This window comes from Miniopterus schreibersii, assembly GCF_964146895.1.
Source record: "Miniopterus schreibersii genome assembly, chromosome: 2".
Taxonomy (NCBI): domain Eukaryota; kingdom Metazoa; phylum Chordata; class Mammalia; order Chiroptera; family Miniopteridae; genus Miniopterus; species Miniopterus schreibersii.
In genome coordinates, this window is record NC_138102.1 from 168450928 (window position 1) to 168469214 (window position 18287).

General features: G+C 50.4%; 1 protein-coding gene across 5 annotated transcripts in view; it reads right to left on the reverse strand.

Moving 5' to 3' along the window:
• Nucleotides 1-4803, reverse strand: part of CD9 (CD9 molecule) — a 31189-nt gene extending 26386 nt beyond the window's left edge. Inside the window, exons 1-2 of one of the 5 annotated variants that reach the window (XM_081128096.1) lie at nt 4444-4803; nt 3755-3925 (exon numbers count right to left, since the gene is read on the reverse strand). In XM_081128096.1, the coding sequence (XP_080984222.1) occupies nt 3755-3820 (66 nt within the window). In that variant the 5' untranslated portion in view covers nt 3821-3925; nt 4444-4803. Of the gene's footprint in view, nt 1-3754; nt 4001-4139 lie in introns of those variants that run through there. The other 4 variants (XM_081128094.1, XM_081128095.1, XM_081128093.1 and 1 more) reach the window with 4 other exon arrangements.
• Between the last annotated feature and the right edge of the window lie 13484 nt (nt 4804-18287).

An 18287-nucleotide genomic window follows, 5' to 3' on the forward strand; every position in this document is an offset into this window, starting at 1 on the left:
TAGTAAGAGCATCACACACACTCTCTCATTTCACCTCCACCACCTTGGGGGAGGCACCAGCTCTATCTGGTGATAGGTAAAACCAATCCAGAGCTGGTGCTCTGACCACTAGATGGTACTACCACAATGGCTGAGGGCAATGAAAACAGAACTCCAGAGAGACCCCACTGAGGGAAGCAGAGGGAACTGTGAGGTTAACAGGAATGAGACGTAAAAATCAGGCCCCAGAGGTAAAGGTCCCCAGCTCTGAGGACAAGCCAAGCTTGGAGGACAAGCCTGGTGCTCATTGTAGACTCCATTTCCTGACTCCACTTTGGGTGTGTGGGAAAGTCCTATTGCTTTAGGCAGTGGGGAAGGGGCTGGTTTCATAGACTGAGCTTGGAGGGGCCCTTTGAAACCATTTTCTCCAACCCATTGGTTTACAGATGAGGAAACTGAGGTCTGGAGCACAAAAACGACCTGCCCAAGATTTCAAAGTGTGTTGGGGACACAGGTGGACTAACACCCAGTCTCTGAATTTCCATCCAGGTCTCTGCCTATGCTTCTAAGAAGCCTCCATTAGGTCCAAGGCAACACTATTTCTTGGGAAAGAGATGTCCCCTGCTATTTCCATCAGTGACTGAGGGTAAGGGGTAAAAGGCAGTGAACAAAGGGGCAGAGGGAGGTGGGAGTTAGGAACTCAGCCCTCTCAGTGCAGGCCTAGGATTTGGGGGGAGGTGGTGGGGAATAGACCAGGAAGACAGGTCCCTTACCTGTCCCTAGCCTTGGTCCCCCACTTAAGCTTGAGAGTTCACCACTCTGACACCAGTAAAATGTTTTCGCTCTCAACCTTTTTGGGGGGTGGGGCAGGTAGACAGGGAGGTCTAGAAACAACTGAAACATAGCTGGGAAGTTAGGGTTTGGGGGGACATTGGAAGAACAGACCAATTGCTGGTTTGGCTGTGTGCATCAGAGGCCCAGCTTGGGGGAGAGCTGGCATCACAGGCTCAGCAGTCACTGCGGGTCCCACAGGGATGAAAGCAGGAGCCGGGGAAAAGGCACACTCCAATGCCTACCCACCCCAATCATCCCACTGCCACTGAGGTGCTCTTCTCTCTGGATCCCTCCTAGACCACCCTTCTCAGCCTCCTCTGACCAGGACGTGCTGGAGGCCCCCAGCCTCAAAACTCCTGCTTTCCAAGACCCACATCAGGTTCCCAATTCCAAGTTTATAAATTCCTTGTCTCAAGAAAGAAAGGTAAGTGCTGACATCATAACAATCCAAGCAGTTCCCTTAGATCAAAGCTTCCCGTAAAAGATGCTTGGGAGCTTGTTCCCACCCTTCTTCCATTCCCACTCAGTTGGGTATGAAAGGTTGGGATGGAAAGTGCACTGGATTTGAAGCCAACCAGATGTGCTTTCTGATGCTATCCTGCCACATGACCCTGGATAAGTCACTTAACCTCTCTGGGGACTAGTTTCCTGCTCATCAGTAAAATGGGGCTAATGCTTCTTGCTCTGGTTATATCATGACGGCTTGAACTTGCAGACTATAAAATGCTTCACAAATGAATCGTAGTATTCCTTTATTCCATCATCTCCTAGGGGATGACGACTTCATCTCTACAGGGACCTTGATACTACTGAATAATACTTAATTCAGAAAAATGTAGCTACTGCTGCCGCCCCCCCCCCTTACCAGGTCCCCCTTGTTGGTTTTGTGATGGAGTTGGAGGAAAGAAAGGACTAGAATAAGGGACCCAGGGGTTGTAGTATTGGCTCTGTCTCTGTGGTCCTAGGCAAATCACCCTGTCTCCGGTTCTCTGCTTTCTCACTGTGAATAAGAGAGCTGGACTGGATAATCTCTAAAGTCATTCCTAGTTCTAAACCCAAACATTACCAGAGCGAGTCATTTCTGTTTCAGGACATAGCTGACCAGCTGCACCTAGCCCAGGCAGGGGCAGCTCTGAATATGGATGGGGTGGCAGGTTGGAGACAGGAGGGGGCTGAGCAGGTACCCAGCTGGCCCTGGGAGCCTCCCATCAGGCAGATGGGGGTGCAGAGGCATACTGGTAGTCAGTGGTTCCCCCCAGCGCCAAGCCCTGATGCAGCCTAGGATGGCTGAGGGCTAAGCAGCAGACGGGCAGGGGAGAGGCTGTGCTAGGGAGGGGCCAAGAAACTGCCGAAAGAACAAGGGCGGGGTGGGGCAAGGCCTGCACGCCTTTTGACATTCTCCGAAGCCAGGAGTTGGTGAGAGGAGGGAGCCAAGCCTGGCAGCGAGCAGGCTGGCTGCAGGGAACACCAAGAAGGGGAGGTGCCCACCGCAGGAGGGTCTCCTTACAGCCGGTGAGGGTTGGGCAAGGGCACATCTATGTGCCATCCACACTAGTGCCTGTGTTAGGCGTGGTGCCTCTTGCAAGGACAGTTCAGTCTCTTACCTGGTCAGCTCCAGAGAGAGGATTAAACCTCAGGAGATTTTTCCCAGGTTCGTGGGGTCCCCAGGGACCAGCTCCAGGGTAATAAGTACATTTTTTGTTATAAGCCTCTAGTGGCATGCCCTTGTATTTACAGACATCTCTCTTGAGAGCAGCAGAGGGGCTGCCTTTCCAAACTCCTTCCTGACTGCAGAGGAGTAAATACTGTTCATCTGTGTGGGGGGATGTGGCCCTCAGGACCTATTCCTCTCTCTGACTCTGGGTGGTCCCTTAACTCCCCAAGGGAAGGTGTGGAAGGGACACTCCCCTTTTCTGCTGCCTCTCTCAGCTTCCCGTGGCGAGGCGGAGCGCACCGCACCTGCAGCTGCTGACCGGGTGTCCCTGGCAGGTAAAGGTGCTCTCGGCCCCGCCTCGCCGCTCAGCGGGCGGGGTGGGGGTGGGGGAGGGGGAGGGGGAGGGGGAGGGCGAGGCTGGAGACCCTGGGGCCAGCACCTCTTCTCTCCCGGAAATGGAGAAACGCAGGCTCATCCCACTAAAAGCGCCCACGGGCATCTGTCTCTTCTCTCCCCAACTCTCCCAGAATTCTCCCCAGTTAAGATACTTATCGCCCGTGGAAAAAAAAAAAAATCAAGACAAGCTAGTCTTTCAGGTAGTTTCGAGGGAGCTCGGCCTTTCTCACGGCGGCTCAGAACCAAAGTTTGAGAGAGTGCGGGGGTGGGGCGGCCGCGGGCGGCTCTCCGCGGGGGGGGTCCTCGGCTCCAACGCTGCGACCCGGTCCGGGCGCCCACGGCCGGCGCGCCCCTTCCTCTCCGGCGTAAAAGTGCCAAGAGCTCTTGGCGGAGCTTCCCCGCGCCCCCAAGACCCTTAGGGCGTGCGCATCCTCCCCTCCTGGCGACTCCCCCACTCGTGGGACCCCACCCCGGCCGCGAGCCGCACTGCCCGCCTAGGTCTTCGCTGGGCAGGGTCTTGAGTTCCCAGGACAGGGGCGCTCCGTTTCTCTGAGCTACCCCCCCCCCCCCCCCGCACTCGGAGGGGCGGACACAACCCCCAGCCCACACCCTTGGCGAAGCAGGGCCGGGGGCCGGTCTCCACGCCCCAGCTCCCTCGGGCCCCCGCGTCCCCTCGCCTGCCCGGCTCCGCTGAGCCCCCTACGAACGTGCCCGCCCCGCCCGTCTCCGGACCCAGCCGAGCAGCCAGCTGGTGGCCGCAGTGCCCTTTCTCCTCTGCCCCGAGTCTGCCCGGCGGGCAGTGCCAGCTACCGACAGCCTGGACCACCGACAGGGTCCCCTGGGCCGACGGGGGGCCCCGAAGAGGAGCGCGCGGCGGCCGCGCTTGCTCACCCAGAAGACGAAGTTAAAGCCGAAGAGCAGGTATTTGATGCACTTGGTGCCTCCTTTGACCGGCATGGCGAAGGCTAGTCAGGCTGGGCTGCGCTGCTGCGGGACGGGGGCGCGCGGGCGAGACGGGGTCGGACCGAGGCGCTGCGGCTGCGGGCGGGCCTCCGGGCTGCACTTTTAAATAAAAGTACCACTCCTTCGGCGCGCGGCCGGCCGCTGTGCGCATGTGCCCGGCCCCCGCCCCCGCCCCCGGCCCCCCCGCCCCGCCCCGCCCCCGCCCTGCGGCCCGCCCCCGCCCAGGTTCCGGGGATTCCCGCCCCAACTGTGCTCGTGCCCCCCCCCCCCCCCCGCGGCGTTGTCTCCGCGCCGCCCGCTCGCCACCGGCTACCCCGTCCGCTTCCTCCGCGGTCCTCTCTCTTCCTCCCCAGCCGCCTTCCGGCCCGCCACCCCCTGCTGCCTTCACCTGGGGTACACCGAAGCCCCGCCCCCGGCTCTCGCCGGGCAGGTTTCGGCCTTCCCGCCCCAGCCTCTGCTTTGGGAGACCTTCCCGGGTCAGGCCGTCGGGGGAGACGCCCCTGACCCGAGGCCGGTGCCCGCGCGCAGAGGGCGCTTCTTGTTCCGTCCTCGATGCGGAGGGGGAGCCGCCAGGCTTTATGTCTCCAAGGCGCGGCTCCCTGCAGACCTTCCCCCACCTGCTTGTGGAGCGGGAGGGATCAGAAGCTTATAGTCCAGGTAGGAAGATAGGTCGGCGGCCTATGGAAGTAATTCTCGAAATGCCCGTCGCCGAGGAGTGATGTGGCAGGGGGTCGGCAGTCGGGGCGCTTCCTGGCCTTGCCGTTTAGCTGCGCCAGAGGGGAAGAGAGAGTTTGTAGCTGGGCTTCGGCTCCTGCCTCTCCTCCGCGCCACCCGGGCTCCTGCCCTTAGAACCTTGCCCGGTGCTACCCCTTTCACGCTCGGGATGCCGAGTTCTGAGCACGTATCTGCCCTGCACAAAAGCCTTCTGGCTCCCCACATTCAGTGACCTAAGTCGAAATTCCTCATCTTGCATCTGTAAGGAGCACTCTGCCCTACCTGCCCCCAACTCTGCCTGCACCTTCAGGCCGACGGTCCCTCCCCTCTTCGCTTGTAGAAATTCTGTGGCTCCTTAAACATTTTTTCCCCATTTTTTGCACCAAAGAGAGGAGATTCCTCCTTCTTTTAAAGTCCCCAAACCCCTTTGTATTTTTTCAAAATGAACTTTCCTTTAATGTTTTTTTTTAATTACAAAAGCAAAACCTGCTCGTTACAGAAACACCAGAAAATACCAACAAGCAAAAATGTCATCTGCCAGAAAGAGAGAGAGAAAGGGGGGAGGGAAGGAGGGAGATGGTGGGAGTGGGGCTAAGGGAGCTAAAGGAGGAAGCCTCTGAACCAGACTTGGAAGCCGTGCTGCAGAACCACAGGGAAAGTTGTTGCAGCCCCAGAGAATCTTGGGTGAAGCCTGGGGTCTGGGCTGGGGCTGTCTGGGGTCGTGGCTGGAGCTCACAGTGTGGGGAGGTATATGGTGAGGTGAGCCTGGGGACCTAGTGAGGGGTAGGGTGCAGAGGAGCCTCCTGGTCCTGGACTCTGCATTTTGAGGTGAGGGGCCATTAAAAGGTTTAAGGGGCTGCGTGATTTAGTTCAATCCCTACCTATACCTTAGGTAGTTGGGTGGGGGTGGGCAGGAGGGGCAGGAGGGCAGTTGGTTGTCCCCTTGAGGGGAAGGACCGTTTGTATGTCCTGGCCTCGGCTCAGAGCCTTGGTGAATTAGACTGAAAGTTGAGGTGTTGTACCTGGGGACCTGCAATCTGGTGATTCGAGGGTAGCAGCAGGAGATGAAAGGGGAGCTGAGGACTGAGTGGAGATCAGTTAGGAGGCTGTTGAATGGTTCAGGTGAGAAACAAAGAGAAGTGAACTAAAGTGGGGCAATGGGGTGAGACCAGAGAATGTGGCAAAACCAGAAGAGGGGACAAGGGACATTGGAGTAGGAGCAGCAGGAAGCAGACTGTGGAGAACTCTGTCCACTGGTGCTTATTGTAGCGTTTCTTGAGTGCCTGCTGTGTTTCACCTACTGTAGGATACGCTGAGACGAACTGACCTCTACCCTACGTGGGTAGCCCCTGGAATCTGTGCTGGGGTGATGTTGCCTAGGAACAGGTAAAGACACAGGTTGTGTCCCCTACTCTGCCTGAGTCTGGAGTGAGGTTTCCCAGTGCAGGGAATACTGTAGCAACTAACTCTGGAGGGCAGGTCAGCAGAGAAGCCCAGGAGGGAATTCAAGGCAGAGGTAACTTGTGTAAAGGCACAGAGCATGAAACCACGGGCGCCACAGGCTGTGCCTGGAAGCGACCATTAGTGGGTGCCACTGGGAACAAAGGAGAAGGAGGAAGGTGTGGAGAAAATGGGGTTCCCTTAAATGTTGCCCAGTGCCAAGAGCAGCCAAGCAGAGGAATTTTGGCAATGCTTTACCCAATCCAGTGTTCACTGAGGATGGTTGGGGTATGGAAGTATGTGAGGCACGTGGGTAGTAAAAAAGCAGACAATGTCCGATTGTGCTGGACAGTCAGAGTTCACCCATTTTGGGAGAACAGGTCTAAGGAAAGAAAATATTTTATCTCTTTATATTCTACTCCACCACTCCTCTCCGTTAACAAGCACAGTTAGGAGGAATTTAGTAAACCTTTAAGCTTGTAATAGAAACTACTTCTTAGGGCAATTTTGAGTAATGAATAGATAATCCACAGCAGGGCTTAATACAGTGCCTGCCCCAGAAATGCCGAAGGAATGTTGGCTGTTGTTACTATTACTATTATTATTTATACTCAAGAAACGATTGGGGTGGTGGTGGTTATAGTTAAATGCCAAATGACATACAATCAAAGAGGTCCATGTAGTGTGGGTGAGCAGATCTGAGCTCTGTTCTTGGTCTGACCCTTTTGTTTATTTTGGACAAGTCGCTTGCTCTCTCTAGGCCTCAGTCTCCTCACCTGTATCATGAGCATTTTGGATCAGATGTCCTCTCCATTCTGACATTCTACAGTGCAGTAAGCCTCTGGGCCAAAGTGTATTTATTTGTTACAGGCTGTTTAGTTTTATAGGCAACCAGGAAAAGGAGAGATGGAAAAAATATGGTTTGCTTTAGCTGGAAGGGGAAAATCTGGGTAAGCCCCTGAGTCAGAGATCACATGGAGACATGAGGCCTTCCAGGCTTTGTGGTGCTGGAGTGGGGAAACTTTCTCTTTCCTCAGGGATCCTGTTTCTGGAAAAAACCCTGGTTGAGGATGAGGGTCCACTTTGGCTCTTGTGCCCCCCCTCGTGGTAAGATTTGAAATTGCAGGGGCCTGGTGAGCTGATGACCCCTCACCCCCACATCCCTGGAATTGCTCATGCCTTAAGCTGTGGGAGGCAACAGGCAGGACCCACGCTCTCACTGGTTGCTAAGGCCCTCCCAGCCACCACACCCGTGGCCATTTGGAGGCTTGTTTTCTCCTTAATGCTGCTATAGCATTTGACCCTGCTGGCCATCCCTTCTTTCCAGACACTTCTCCTTCAGTGTCTCTGGTGCACTCCCTTGGTTCATTCCCTTTACTTCTAGAAACTTCTTTTTTGTTTTTAATCTTCACCTGAGGAAATGTATATTGATTTGTAGTGAGAGGAAGGGAGGGAGATGAGAGAGAAAGAGAGAGAGAGAGAAAGAGAGAGAGAGAGAAAGATTGGTTGCCTCCCATACATGCCCCAACTGGGAGTCGAACCTGAAACCTTTTGGTGTACTGGATGATGCTCCAACCAACTGAGCCACCTCTCTAAGGCTAGGAACTTTTTTTAAATCCTCACCCAAGGATATTTTTTCCATTGCTTTTCAGAGAGTGGAAGGGGGAGAGAGAGAGAGAAACATCGATGGGAGAGAGACACACTGATTGGTTGCCTCCCATATGCACCCCAACTGAGGCTGGGAATCAGCCTGCAATCGAGGTATGTGCCCCTGGCCGGAATCAAACAAGGGACCTTCAGTTTACAGGCTGATGCTCTAATCACTGAGCAAAACTGGCTAGGGCTAGAAACTTGTTTACTGTTCCTCTTACTGAAGTCAAATGCTACTACTTCATGAAGGGTTTCTTCACTCCAGTCTTTTCCTCCATACCTTGTTCACGCTATCACACGTGACTCATTGACCTCCATCGTGTTCTTTTGTGTGCGCATAATTTGTTGGTGAGCTCCTTCAGATTACACTTGCATTTGATTCACTTTTAAAATTTTATTTATTGATTGATTTTAGAGAGAGAGAGGAAGAGAGAGAGAGGGAGAAACATGGATTTCTTGTTCCACTTATTTATTGGTTGATTCTTGATTCTTGTATGTGCTCTGACCAGGCAGGGATTGAACCTGCAACCTTGGAGCATTGGGACAATGTCTAACCACCTGAGTTACCCGGCAAGGGCTACATTTGATTAGTTTCTGAGTTCTCCATAGCATCCAGTCCCTTGCTGGCCCAGAGTAGGCCCTCTGTAAATGTGTGTGGAAAAACTGCAAGGGAGTGGGTCTTCCTCAGGCTCTAGTCTTCTGTCCTGTGTGCCCCTCGCCCTCTCAGCTCTCTCACTGAGCACTCATCCCCTCTGCCTCCCATCATTTCTCTTTTGAGCTGACGTCTCCCTAGACTTGTCATGATATCTGCAGACCTGTTGGGCATTTCTACTTTAATGCCCCCCTGCAAATATGCCCACATCCTAATCCCCCAAATCTGTGAAAGTGTTACCTTACATACTAAAAGGGGTTTTGTACATGTGATCAGGTTAAGGATCCTGAGATGGGATGATATCCTGGATCATACTTGTGGGCCCAATGTCATCACAAGCGTCCTTATAAGAAGAAGCAGGAGGGTCAGAGCCAGAGAAGATGTGAGGATGGAAGCAGAGATCGGAGTGATGTGAGGCCACATGCCAAGGAATGCAGGCAGCTTCCAGAAGCTGGGAACGGCAAGGAAACAGATTCTCCCTATAGCTGCCAGAAGGAACAAACGTGCCCTGATGACTTTAGACCCCTGACCTTCAGAAGCTATAAAATAATATGTTATTTTAAGCCACCACATTTGTGGTCATTTGTTACAGAAGCAATAGGAAACTAACATATTTATCTAAAAATAAATGTCAAGATCAGAATTTATTTTCTCAGAGGGCCTCTCTACCCCAGAAGCCGACTTCCTTTCTGCTTAGCCTTTCCCCTCTCCTATCAGTCAGCACTGAAACCTCACATCAGACTCCTCTTCAGATCCCACACCTGCTTAGAGCATGTGGTTCTTGCTTTCTCATCTCTCTCCTGTCACTGCTGGGAGGTACCACAGAGGCTGTCCAATTTAAAGACAAAGAAGCAGGAGATAGTGATTTAGTGGCAGGGTAAAGATCAGATCTCAGGTCTTCTGATTCCAGCCCCCTGTTGGGTTCTCAGCTTTCATTCCTCCTGCCTCCACCCAAGATGGGACCATGTCTTTGAAACTCTTCCTCAGCTCAAACAACTGTCCTGCCCTCCCTCTGGTCTCCCTGTCATTCACCTGTCCAGTCTGCACACACCACAAGACTGACCATCTCGTCAGGGCATTGGACTTGGGCTGCTCTACTCTCACCCATCACTTCTTTTCATTGCCTTTGAAGGGGAGCTCAGAGATGCAATATTTCTCTAGCGGTGAAGGCATCTGGGAAGTGTAGCACTTTCTCTTCAACCTTCTGTGACTGTTTAAACTCTCTCTAGCCTCAGGTTTAGCTGACTGCCCAGAAAGATAAACCTCAGGCTCCAGAAAGGAGGTTAACGAATTCGCAGTGTGGATAACTGCCTGATGTTATCTGTTAACTTAGAAATGTATTGTTCCTTCTGGTGGTCTATGTGACTCCCTACCATATGCTTTTTATTTTTAACCCCCTGTAAAAAAGAGACCCTATCTTGGGAGGGTATAAATTTCTTCCCAGCAGCCACCACTGGTAGCAGGCAGCTGCTTTGCCCGTGTATATAAGTTTCTCCTATTAAAGCTCTTATGAATATGAATGAGGCTACATGTCAGTTCTTTGGAACTGGTCCTGAATTTAGACTTTTGAGGTTTCTCCCTAGCAGCACTCAATGCACATAGTCAACGTGGAGACCACCGATGTACAGTGTGGGGTTTGTGAAGACGTCATGGAGAGGTGGATGAGGTGTGACAGCTTCCATGCCAGAGAACATCATTCCTTTATGGATCTCTTTTTTCAAACTTCTATTCTGCTGCAGCCACTCTTGCCTTGTCTCCTGCCCCCAGCCCAGCCCCTGCCAGCCTCTGGCCCCTGCGCTCCTCTCCGTGTGGAGCAATGTAGCCCTCACTTGGCATTTCCAGTTTATAGCCTTCACCTCCTCCCACCTCAACTTAGCAAAACAAATCATAGTTCTCTTAGGATCTGTTTTCTTTAGAAGATTGGGAGCAGAGAGATGTTGTAAATAACTAATATTTATATTGTTGACCTGAGAAATGTTCAAACCTGTAGAGAATTTTAATAAAAATTTATTTGAGCCCAAAAGAGGGTATAACTGGAAGCAAAATCACAACAGACTGAGATACAGTCTCCCTTGAATAATAGTTTGCAGCTTCTTTTATGCGTTTGAAATTAAAGAGAGACTGTAAGGAAGGTTACATGGGGGTGGGAAAAAGCAAGGTGGGGATTGGATTACAACATAGTTATACAAGATTATGTGTGTGTTTTTTTTTAATTCTCACCCAAGGATTTTTTTCTGTTGCTTTTCAGAGAGAGTGGAAAGGAGAGAGAGAGAGGGAGAGTCATCGATGTGAGAGAGATACATCAATTGGTTGGCTCCCCTTCAATTCGAGGGTCGACACTGTAACCACTGAGCCAAACCAGCTAGGGTTGTGTGGCTTTTTGAGGGTGGTTATTTCAAAGGTGTGTTAATCTAGATGCACAGAAAAAATGGACAGGAACTTGCTTAAGATGAAGATAAACCTCTTACTAAAGAAGTTACATGCCTGGGGTGTGACTACCCACCATGACCTTCCCAGTTAGGAATTTGTGATCAGATCACCCTGTGAGGTTACTTTCCATAGAGCCCCTTTTTACATCTACAACCTCATCCTCTAGTCATAACTCCTAAAGCTTTTCTTAGCTCTTTTCTACTCATTTCACCTGCTCAAAATCCTTCCAGCTCCCTTTACTTCTACATTGTTTACCACAGCACTTATCACTGTCTAACAGAGTGGAAAATTTTCTTAGTAGTCACCTGCCCCTAGTGCCTTGAGCAGTGCCCAAAGCACAGCAGGTGCACAAGTACTTGTGGGATGTATGAAAAGCCAACACCCGAATTCTAAGATCATCATAAGGGCCCTCTGCTCTCTTGTCTTAACCTAAACAGTTGACCCTTGAAGAACATGGGTTTGAACTGCGCAGGCGCATTTTTATTTATTTATTTTTTCTTTCCAATAAATATACAGTCAGCCTTCCGTATCCTTGGGTTTTACATCTGTGGATTCAACCAGCTGTGGATCAAAAACAGTATTTTCATTCCATGGTTGGGAGTTCACAGATGTGGAGGGCCAACCGTATGCATTGTTCCATGTCATTTTGCGTAAGGGATGCTAACCTAAAAAATCAAAAGGCTTTTCAGAGTGAGAGGGAACAGGCATTTATTGAGATCAATAAGAATAGCTATTGGGGCCACATCAAAGGCATAAAGTTGCTCTGTTTCTGTTATTGTATTTATGAGAAGGGGAAGGGGAACAGTGACATCAATAGAAGGAAGGCATTTCTCTTGGTGCAGATAACATCATATACAGATGTTGGTTTTAAACAATGTTTTTAACTTTCAGTCCAGTACCAGTAGTCATAATAACTGCTTTCTTGTTGTCTTTGCAAATAGTTTTTTTCTCTCCCAGAAAACAAGGTTGCTTAGGCCCAGTCCAAAGCTGCTTTTGCCCTGTCTTTAACATTCCAAAGGTTTGAGGTATAAGATGCCCAAGGCAGTTCCTCTGTTTTAAAGTTGTTCTGTTTGTTACTGTTTACAAGAACTTGAGCGTCTGTGGTTTTGGTATCTGTGGAAGATCCTGGAACCCATCACCCTTGGCTACCAAGGGACAACTATAGTTAAGTTTTCAGGGAGTCAAAAATTATACTTGGATTTTTGACTGCATGAGGTCGGCGCCCCCAACCACTGTGTTGTTCCCTCCATTGGAATACTACATGTATCCCCACGTCCACGCCCGGCTCCCACCTCCCCTTTCCCCAGCCCCAGCTCCTGCCCACGGTCCTCTCCTTGCCCTGTACGCTGCCTACTGTTCCCTGAGGCCAGCTCCGTTCCCACCATCCCCGGCACCCTCGGCCCTCCCAGTCTCCTCTGACCCTCCCTCGCAGCACTCCTGTAGCAATTTCTTTCTGAATCACCCGCTAGGCTCTGATCAGATGTTTTCCTAGAGAGTAATTTCACATTTCATGCACCTTTAAAAAAAAATCTCCCCAACTACATGATCAGTTCCTGTCGTATCCGTAGTAGGTACTCTGGAGACAATGAAAATATAAGTCCAAGGACTTAACACTTGGGTGGGTGCAGATGACAGGCCAGATGCTGTTCTGCTATTTGTAAATTCATTTAACCTGCTAACAGCCCTATGAGGTCGATAGTCTTACTGTCTCCGTTGTTCAAATGGGGAAACTGAAGCACCACGTGGAGTGGGGGCGGCTACTGATTTCTGCTCTGGTGGTGACTCTGGATTTGGGAGGAGAATCGGGCTGGACACAGGCTCCTCCTAGACGGAAAGTGCGCGTGTGCGACCTGGGAACTTAGTGTGGGGGTTCAGGCGGATATCGACAGGCCAGGTATAGTTAAGATGAACCCGAAAGTCAGGACCTGTCTCTGATGTCTACCTGGGGCCCCTGGGGAGGATTCAGAGGGAGAATATTGCCCGCAGATAGATGAAGTCCAGACCGCCTTGTGCGGCACAGGAGGCCCCTGGTAATCTGACCTCTGCCGACTTCTGTCACCTGTTTCCCCCCTTCTGGCATCTTAAATGCTGTAGCGATTTTGCCCTATTCTTTTTTGCCTCCTCTCTGTTCCTTAATAACTTCTTTATTTTGGAATAATTTTCGTTTTACAGAAAAGTTGCAAAGACAGTACATCTTACCCCTAATATAACCTTCAAAACTAAGCCGTCAACAGCAACAATAGCACAGTATTGTTAACTAAACTGCAGATTGTATTCAGAATTCACCAGTTTTTCCACTAATGTCCTTTTCCTGTTCCAGAATCCAACCCAAGATCCCAATTTGTGTTCCTTTCAATTCCCTGAGCTCACTTAGCTTGTTCCTGTCTCTCTGCCTTTGACCCTGTCATTCTCTTTATCTTCAGTAACTTTCCTGTTCTCAGCAAACTCCTATTCAGCCTGCAGCAAACTGCCTTTTAGGTCAGGGGTAATGTGGGGAACATGGTAGGAGTGGGGCTTGAGGATCTGGCTGTCAACAATATTAAGTGGGGAGGATTGCCACTCCCCCTTCCATACTCAGGACCTCATTGAACTATCATTTGTTTTTGTTTTTTTAATTTTATTTTTTAATTCTCACCCAAGGATATTTTTCCATTGCTTTTTCAGAGAGAGTGGGAGGGAGAGAGGGAGAGACAGAGAGAGAGAGAGAGAGAGAGAGGGAGAGAAACATCGATGTGAGAGAGACACATTGATTAGTTGCCTCCTGCACGGGCTCCGACCGAGGCTGGGGATTGAGCCTGCAACGGAGGTACATGCCCTTGGCTGGAATCGAACCTGGGACCCTTCAGTCCGTGGGCCGATGCTCTAACCACTGAACGGAACCAGCCAGGCCTGTCATTTGGTTTTTATGCACCCTTCTTTATGCAAATCCAAGCAAAAGCTGATGTACAGTATTACTCACTCCCCCTCTCCCAGCCATGGTTACTTAAGCGAATGTGGCTGCAGGTGACTTTCATGGGACAGTGCAGGTGGCTGGTGGCAGAGTGAGAACCAGAACTCAGGCCTCCCGATTTCCAGTGTCATCGGCTCCCCCCATCCTTTGTGTTTTACCTGTACCCTCTTTCTTCTTTTGTTCAGTGTGGGTGCGCTTTGGTGTAACATTTGGCTCTGTTTGGTGGGCAGTGCATTTCCTTTGGTTCTCACTGCCTTACACGTTTAGAACGATAACATCCTTGGCTTTTGGGACTTTCCTCAGGCTGCTCCAGGCTAGATTGTTGCTGGCATCCCCACCACCCTTTCACTCACCTCTGCCACACAGCCCAGGAAACCCCCGGGATTGCCAACCCCTGGGCTCCCTGACTGTCTGCTATCTGGAACTTGGTGGGGCCTCCCACCACCACCACCATCCTCTCTCCTGAGTCCCCACTGCTTGACGTTCTTTCCCTCACCCACCACCCTTTGGGGCCCTTGGGAAGGCTAACTCTCCATGTATTTTCCTCTAAGTTTAATTTTTATGTAGATCATTCATTTTCATGATTGAGAATAAAGATATGAAAGGGTAGAGAGCGAATGTGTCCCTCCTGGAAATTGTTATAGATTAAGAGAGATTTAGGAGACATAGCAACAAAGTGCAACGTGTGGGCCTTGTTTGGGTCCTAATTCCAATAGACCAATTGTTTAAAAAAAGTTTTGTGGGCAGTTAGGGAAATTTAAATATGGACTGAGTATTAGGTGATATCAAGAAACAGTTGCTAGCCCGAGCCGGTTGCTCCGGGGTTAGAGCGTCAGCCTGAGGACTGAAGGTTCCATTTCCATTCTTGCCGAGGGCACCTCGGTTGCAGGCTCCGTCCCTGGGCCTGGTCGAGGTGCGTGCGGGAGGAACCAACCCATGTGTCTCTCTCACATCGATGTCCCTATCTCTGTCTCTCCCTCCCACTCTCTCTAAAAAGCAATGGGAAAAAAGTATCCCTGGGTGATGATTAAAACAAATAAACAAACAAAAGAAACTGTTGCTAATTTTATTAGGTGTGATGATGGCATTGTGGTACATTTTTGAATAAAAACACCTATCTCTTAGAGATACATACTGAATTTTTTTACGGCTAGAATGATATGATGTCTGGGATTTGTTTTACATTTCTCAGCCTCTTCCAAATATGAGGAGATAAATAAAACTGGCAAGGCAAAATGATGGTAACGGTTGATACTGAGTGACAGGCGTAAGGGATCACTATTCTATTCTCTCTACTATTGTGTATGTGAACACTTCCATAATAACAATAAAAGAATCTCCATAAGCCTTGTCCCTGTCAGTCTAGTTCCCCAGTAACCAATACTATACCCTCCTCTATGCAAATACCAACGTATTATTACTTCTCCCTCTCTTCTTTAGCACCTTGCTACTGGTGCACTTGCTTTCCCTCCTTTATTATATACGGTAGGCAGAATAATCCCCCCCTCCCCCCAGTGTTCACATCTTAATCCCTGGACCCTGTGAATTTGTTACTTTATGTGGCAAAAGGGACTTTGCAGATGTGATTAAGATTAAGGATTTAGCATGGGGAGGTTATCCTGAATTATCCAGGAGGACCAGTCTCATCACGTGGATCCTTAAGATCAGAGAATCTTACCTGGCTGTGGTCAGAGGCGAGAGTGACTAAAGGTTGGAGAGACGAGACATGCTGGCTTCAAAGCTGAAGGAAGGGATCACAAGCCAAGGCATGAGGGCAGCTTCTAGAAGCTGAAAAAGGCAAGGAAATGCATTTCCCCTGGAGCCTCCGGAAAGGAAGGCAGTGTTGCTGACACATTGATTTTAGTCTGTGAGACTCATGTCAGATCTCTGAACTATAGAAATGTAATATAATAAATGTGTGTTCAAGCTTGTGGCAATTTGTTACAGAAGCAATGGAAATTGACCATGTTATATCTTGAATATATTTCTGTACCAGGCCAGAGACTGCAGAAGCATTAATTCCTTAGGGGCCTGGAGCCTGACAGATCTGGGCGTGAGTCCTGGCTCTACCACATATTAGCTATGCAATTTTTGGTGAGTTATGTTACTTCTCTGAGCCTGTCTCCTTGTCTGTAAAAAGTCAATAAGAGCACCTGTCTAATAGGGTCACTCTGAGGATTAAACCATATAATCCATATAAAACATTCCTGGCATATAGTGAATGCTAAAAAAAAAAAAGACAGCTGTTAATAATACCACTAACATTATTATTATCATAACAAGGAGCTTTCCCTGGGTTCTGTAGGTCTCATCAGCTTCCATCAGCCCTTGTTTCTGCAGCAAACACCCCCTCTCATCTCTGAGCTTGTTTCCTTCAGTGTGCAAGCCCCACTTCCCTGGGCAGGGGTCTGCAGAGTGAGGGCAGGGCTCTGTTCAGACGTCTTTGCGCCGGGTGTTTGGGGTTTCATACTGCCCGAGTGATTGATCCATTAACAGGCAGCTGTCAAGGGACTGCTCTCTCACTCTTTCCAAAGCTGAGGTTTCTCCTTGCGGTGCTAAGGGTGAGTCAAGGGTGCAGCTGGACCCTGGCAGGCTCCTGTGCTGTTCCCACACAGCATAGCATCTCAGAGTGATGGGGATCTCCAGGATCCCCTCAATGTCCCCAACAGCCAGCTTTGCATGAGCTCACTCCCTTCTAAGGCCGGACACTTTACCATTGGGTAGTTCTGGATGTTGGAGAGGTTCTCCCCAGCCCACCCCTGTCTTTGTTCTGCCCTCTGGGGCCACATGGAATGAGTCTGCTTTCCCTTCCCAGTGGCAGTCCTTCTGCCTTTTAGATGAGTGAGGGGTGGCAGGAGTATAGACTTGAAGGACAGAGACGTGGGGTCCAGTCTCAGCTCTGCCACTTACTTGGCTAGGTGGCCCAGATAGTATGTGTCTTTTTTGAACCCTGTTTTCAAAATCTGTGAAGAAGGAATGAAAACACCTACCTTTCAGGATTTTGTGGGACCCTGGGGAAAGCATCCCACACATGGTGAACACGCAATTACCTCCCACTTCCCTTCCCTCCTGCTCTGGGCCACACTTTCTGAGGTCCTTACTGCTTCTCAGGGAGGAGGTTTGGAGGCTGCCCCCCCCCCCCCCCCCCCGAGTACGGGACAGTCTTAGTCTTTGGTCTTTCCCTGCCCAACTTCAGACCTTTTTTCCACTTTGGCTTCCCAGCTGGGGGAAAGTACTATCCCCTCTCACTGCTGAAGACCAAGGCACAGCCCCCCCCCCCCCCCCCCCCCCCCCCCGCTTCTCTGGCCTCATAGTGCCTGGTGGTGGGCTGGGACTCTCCTCTGTCACTACACAGACCCACAGATGCTAATGCTTTTGCTACACATAGAAATGCTGCCTTATTTTTAGCTCTGGCTCCGTCCATCACACTGCACCCCTCTCCACATGAACTTGTCCAGATCTGCAAATTGTTTTCTCAAATCCTCAGAGCCGCAGAAATGGCTCAGCTCACAACATTTACATTGGCTCTGTCCACATTTCCACCCCCTCCCATTACCCTGTTTGCTTGTACACACATGTTTCTGCCACAAACGCTCTCCGAAGGGCCCACCGTGATCCTGAAAGATAGGTGTTTCCATTCCTTTTTTACAAGTGGGTACTTGCTGTTCCCATCTCCTGTACCCACCCCCTGTCCTTCCCTCCAGCAGAGAGCAACGGTTCCAGGAAAACCAACAGCTGCAGGGGACAAGGGAAGATGGTGGAAGGGAGACATTATTGGCTTCTGGGCCTGCAAGGCCTGCGGGGGAGGGTGTGTTTATGCATCTCTGCACAACACACACACACACACACACACACACACACACACACTATGCTCCCTTCTGTGACATGAGGTTGGCTGTGGCTCGATCAGCCTGTTATCTGAAGCCAAAGTGGTTAACCAAGAGATTACTATACTTTCCCTCTCAATTTAAACGTAAGGTAAACAAACAACTCCTTTTGGGACAAAGGATCTTAAGCCAACAGTGACACAGGAACCCAGGCTTCTAAACTGAGACCTGCAGTGTTTCCCTGGGCATGGCAGCGAAAGTACATTAATTTCTGAGGTCCACTGGGTTCCAAGCACCTTTAGCATGAATTCCACTGATAGCTCCTTCTGTGGACTGCTCTACTTCTAAAACTAGATTAGAAGTTCCTTGAGGGCATGGGACATTTTGTTCTCATTTCTTTTTTGTCCCCACTTCCTCAGGATAAAACTCAGATTCCTTAGGGTCTACCATATAAGGCCCCTGTGCTTCCTACCCCAACACACATACCTGGGCTCTTGGATGTTTCTTGAAATCAACAGGCAGACTCCCCTTCTGGTCTGGGCACCTGCTGTTCTCAGCCTGGGTCCCTCTCCCCCAGGATTCTTCCTTGTTTGGGACCTCTGCTCCAGTGGAAACACCTACCCTCACTGATGGCTTCTTGACTTTACATATGACACAGCCCAACCCCATCCCCTGCTTGGCTCCCTCCATTGCCGCTACCACCACCTGACAAAGTGTACATTGATTTTTTTGGTCTTTGTCTCCTTCCACTTGAATGTACACTTCATGGGGGCAATGGCTGTTCCTTTTGTCTGCTGT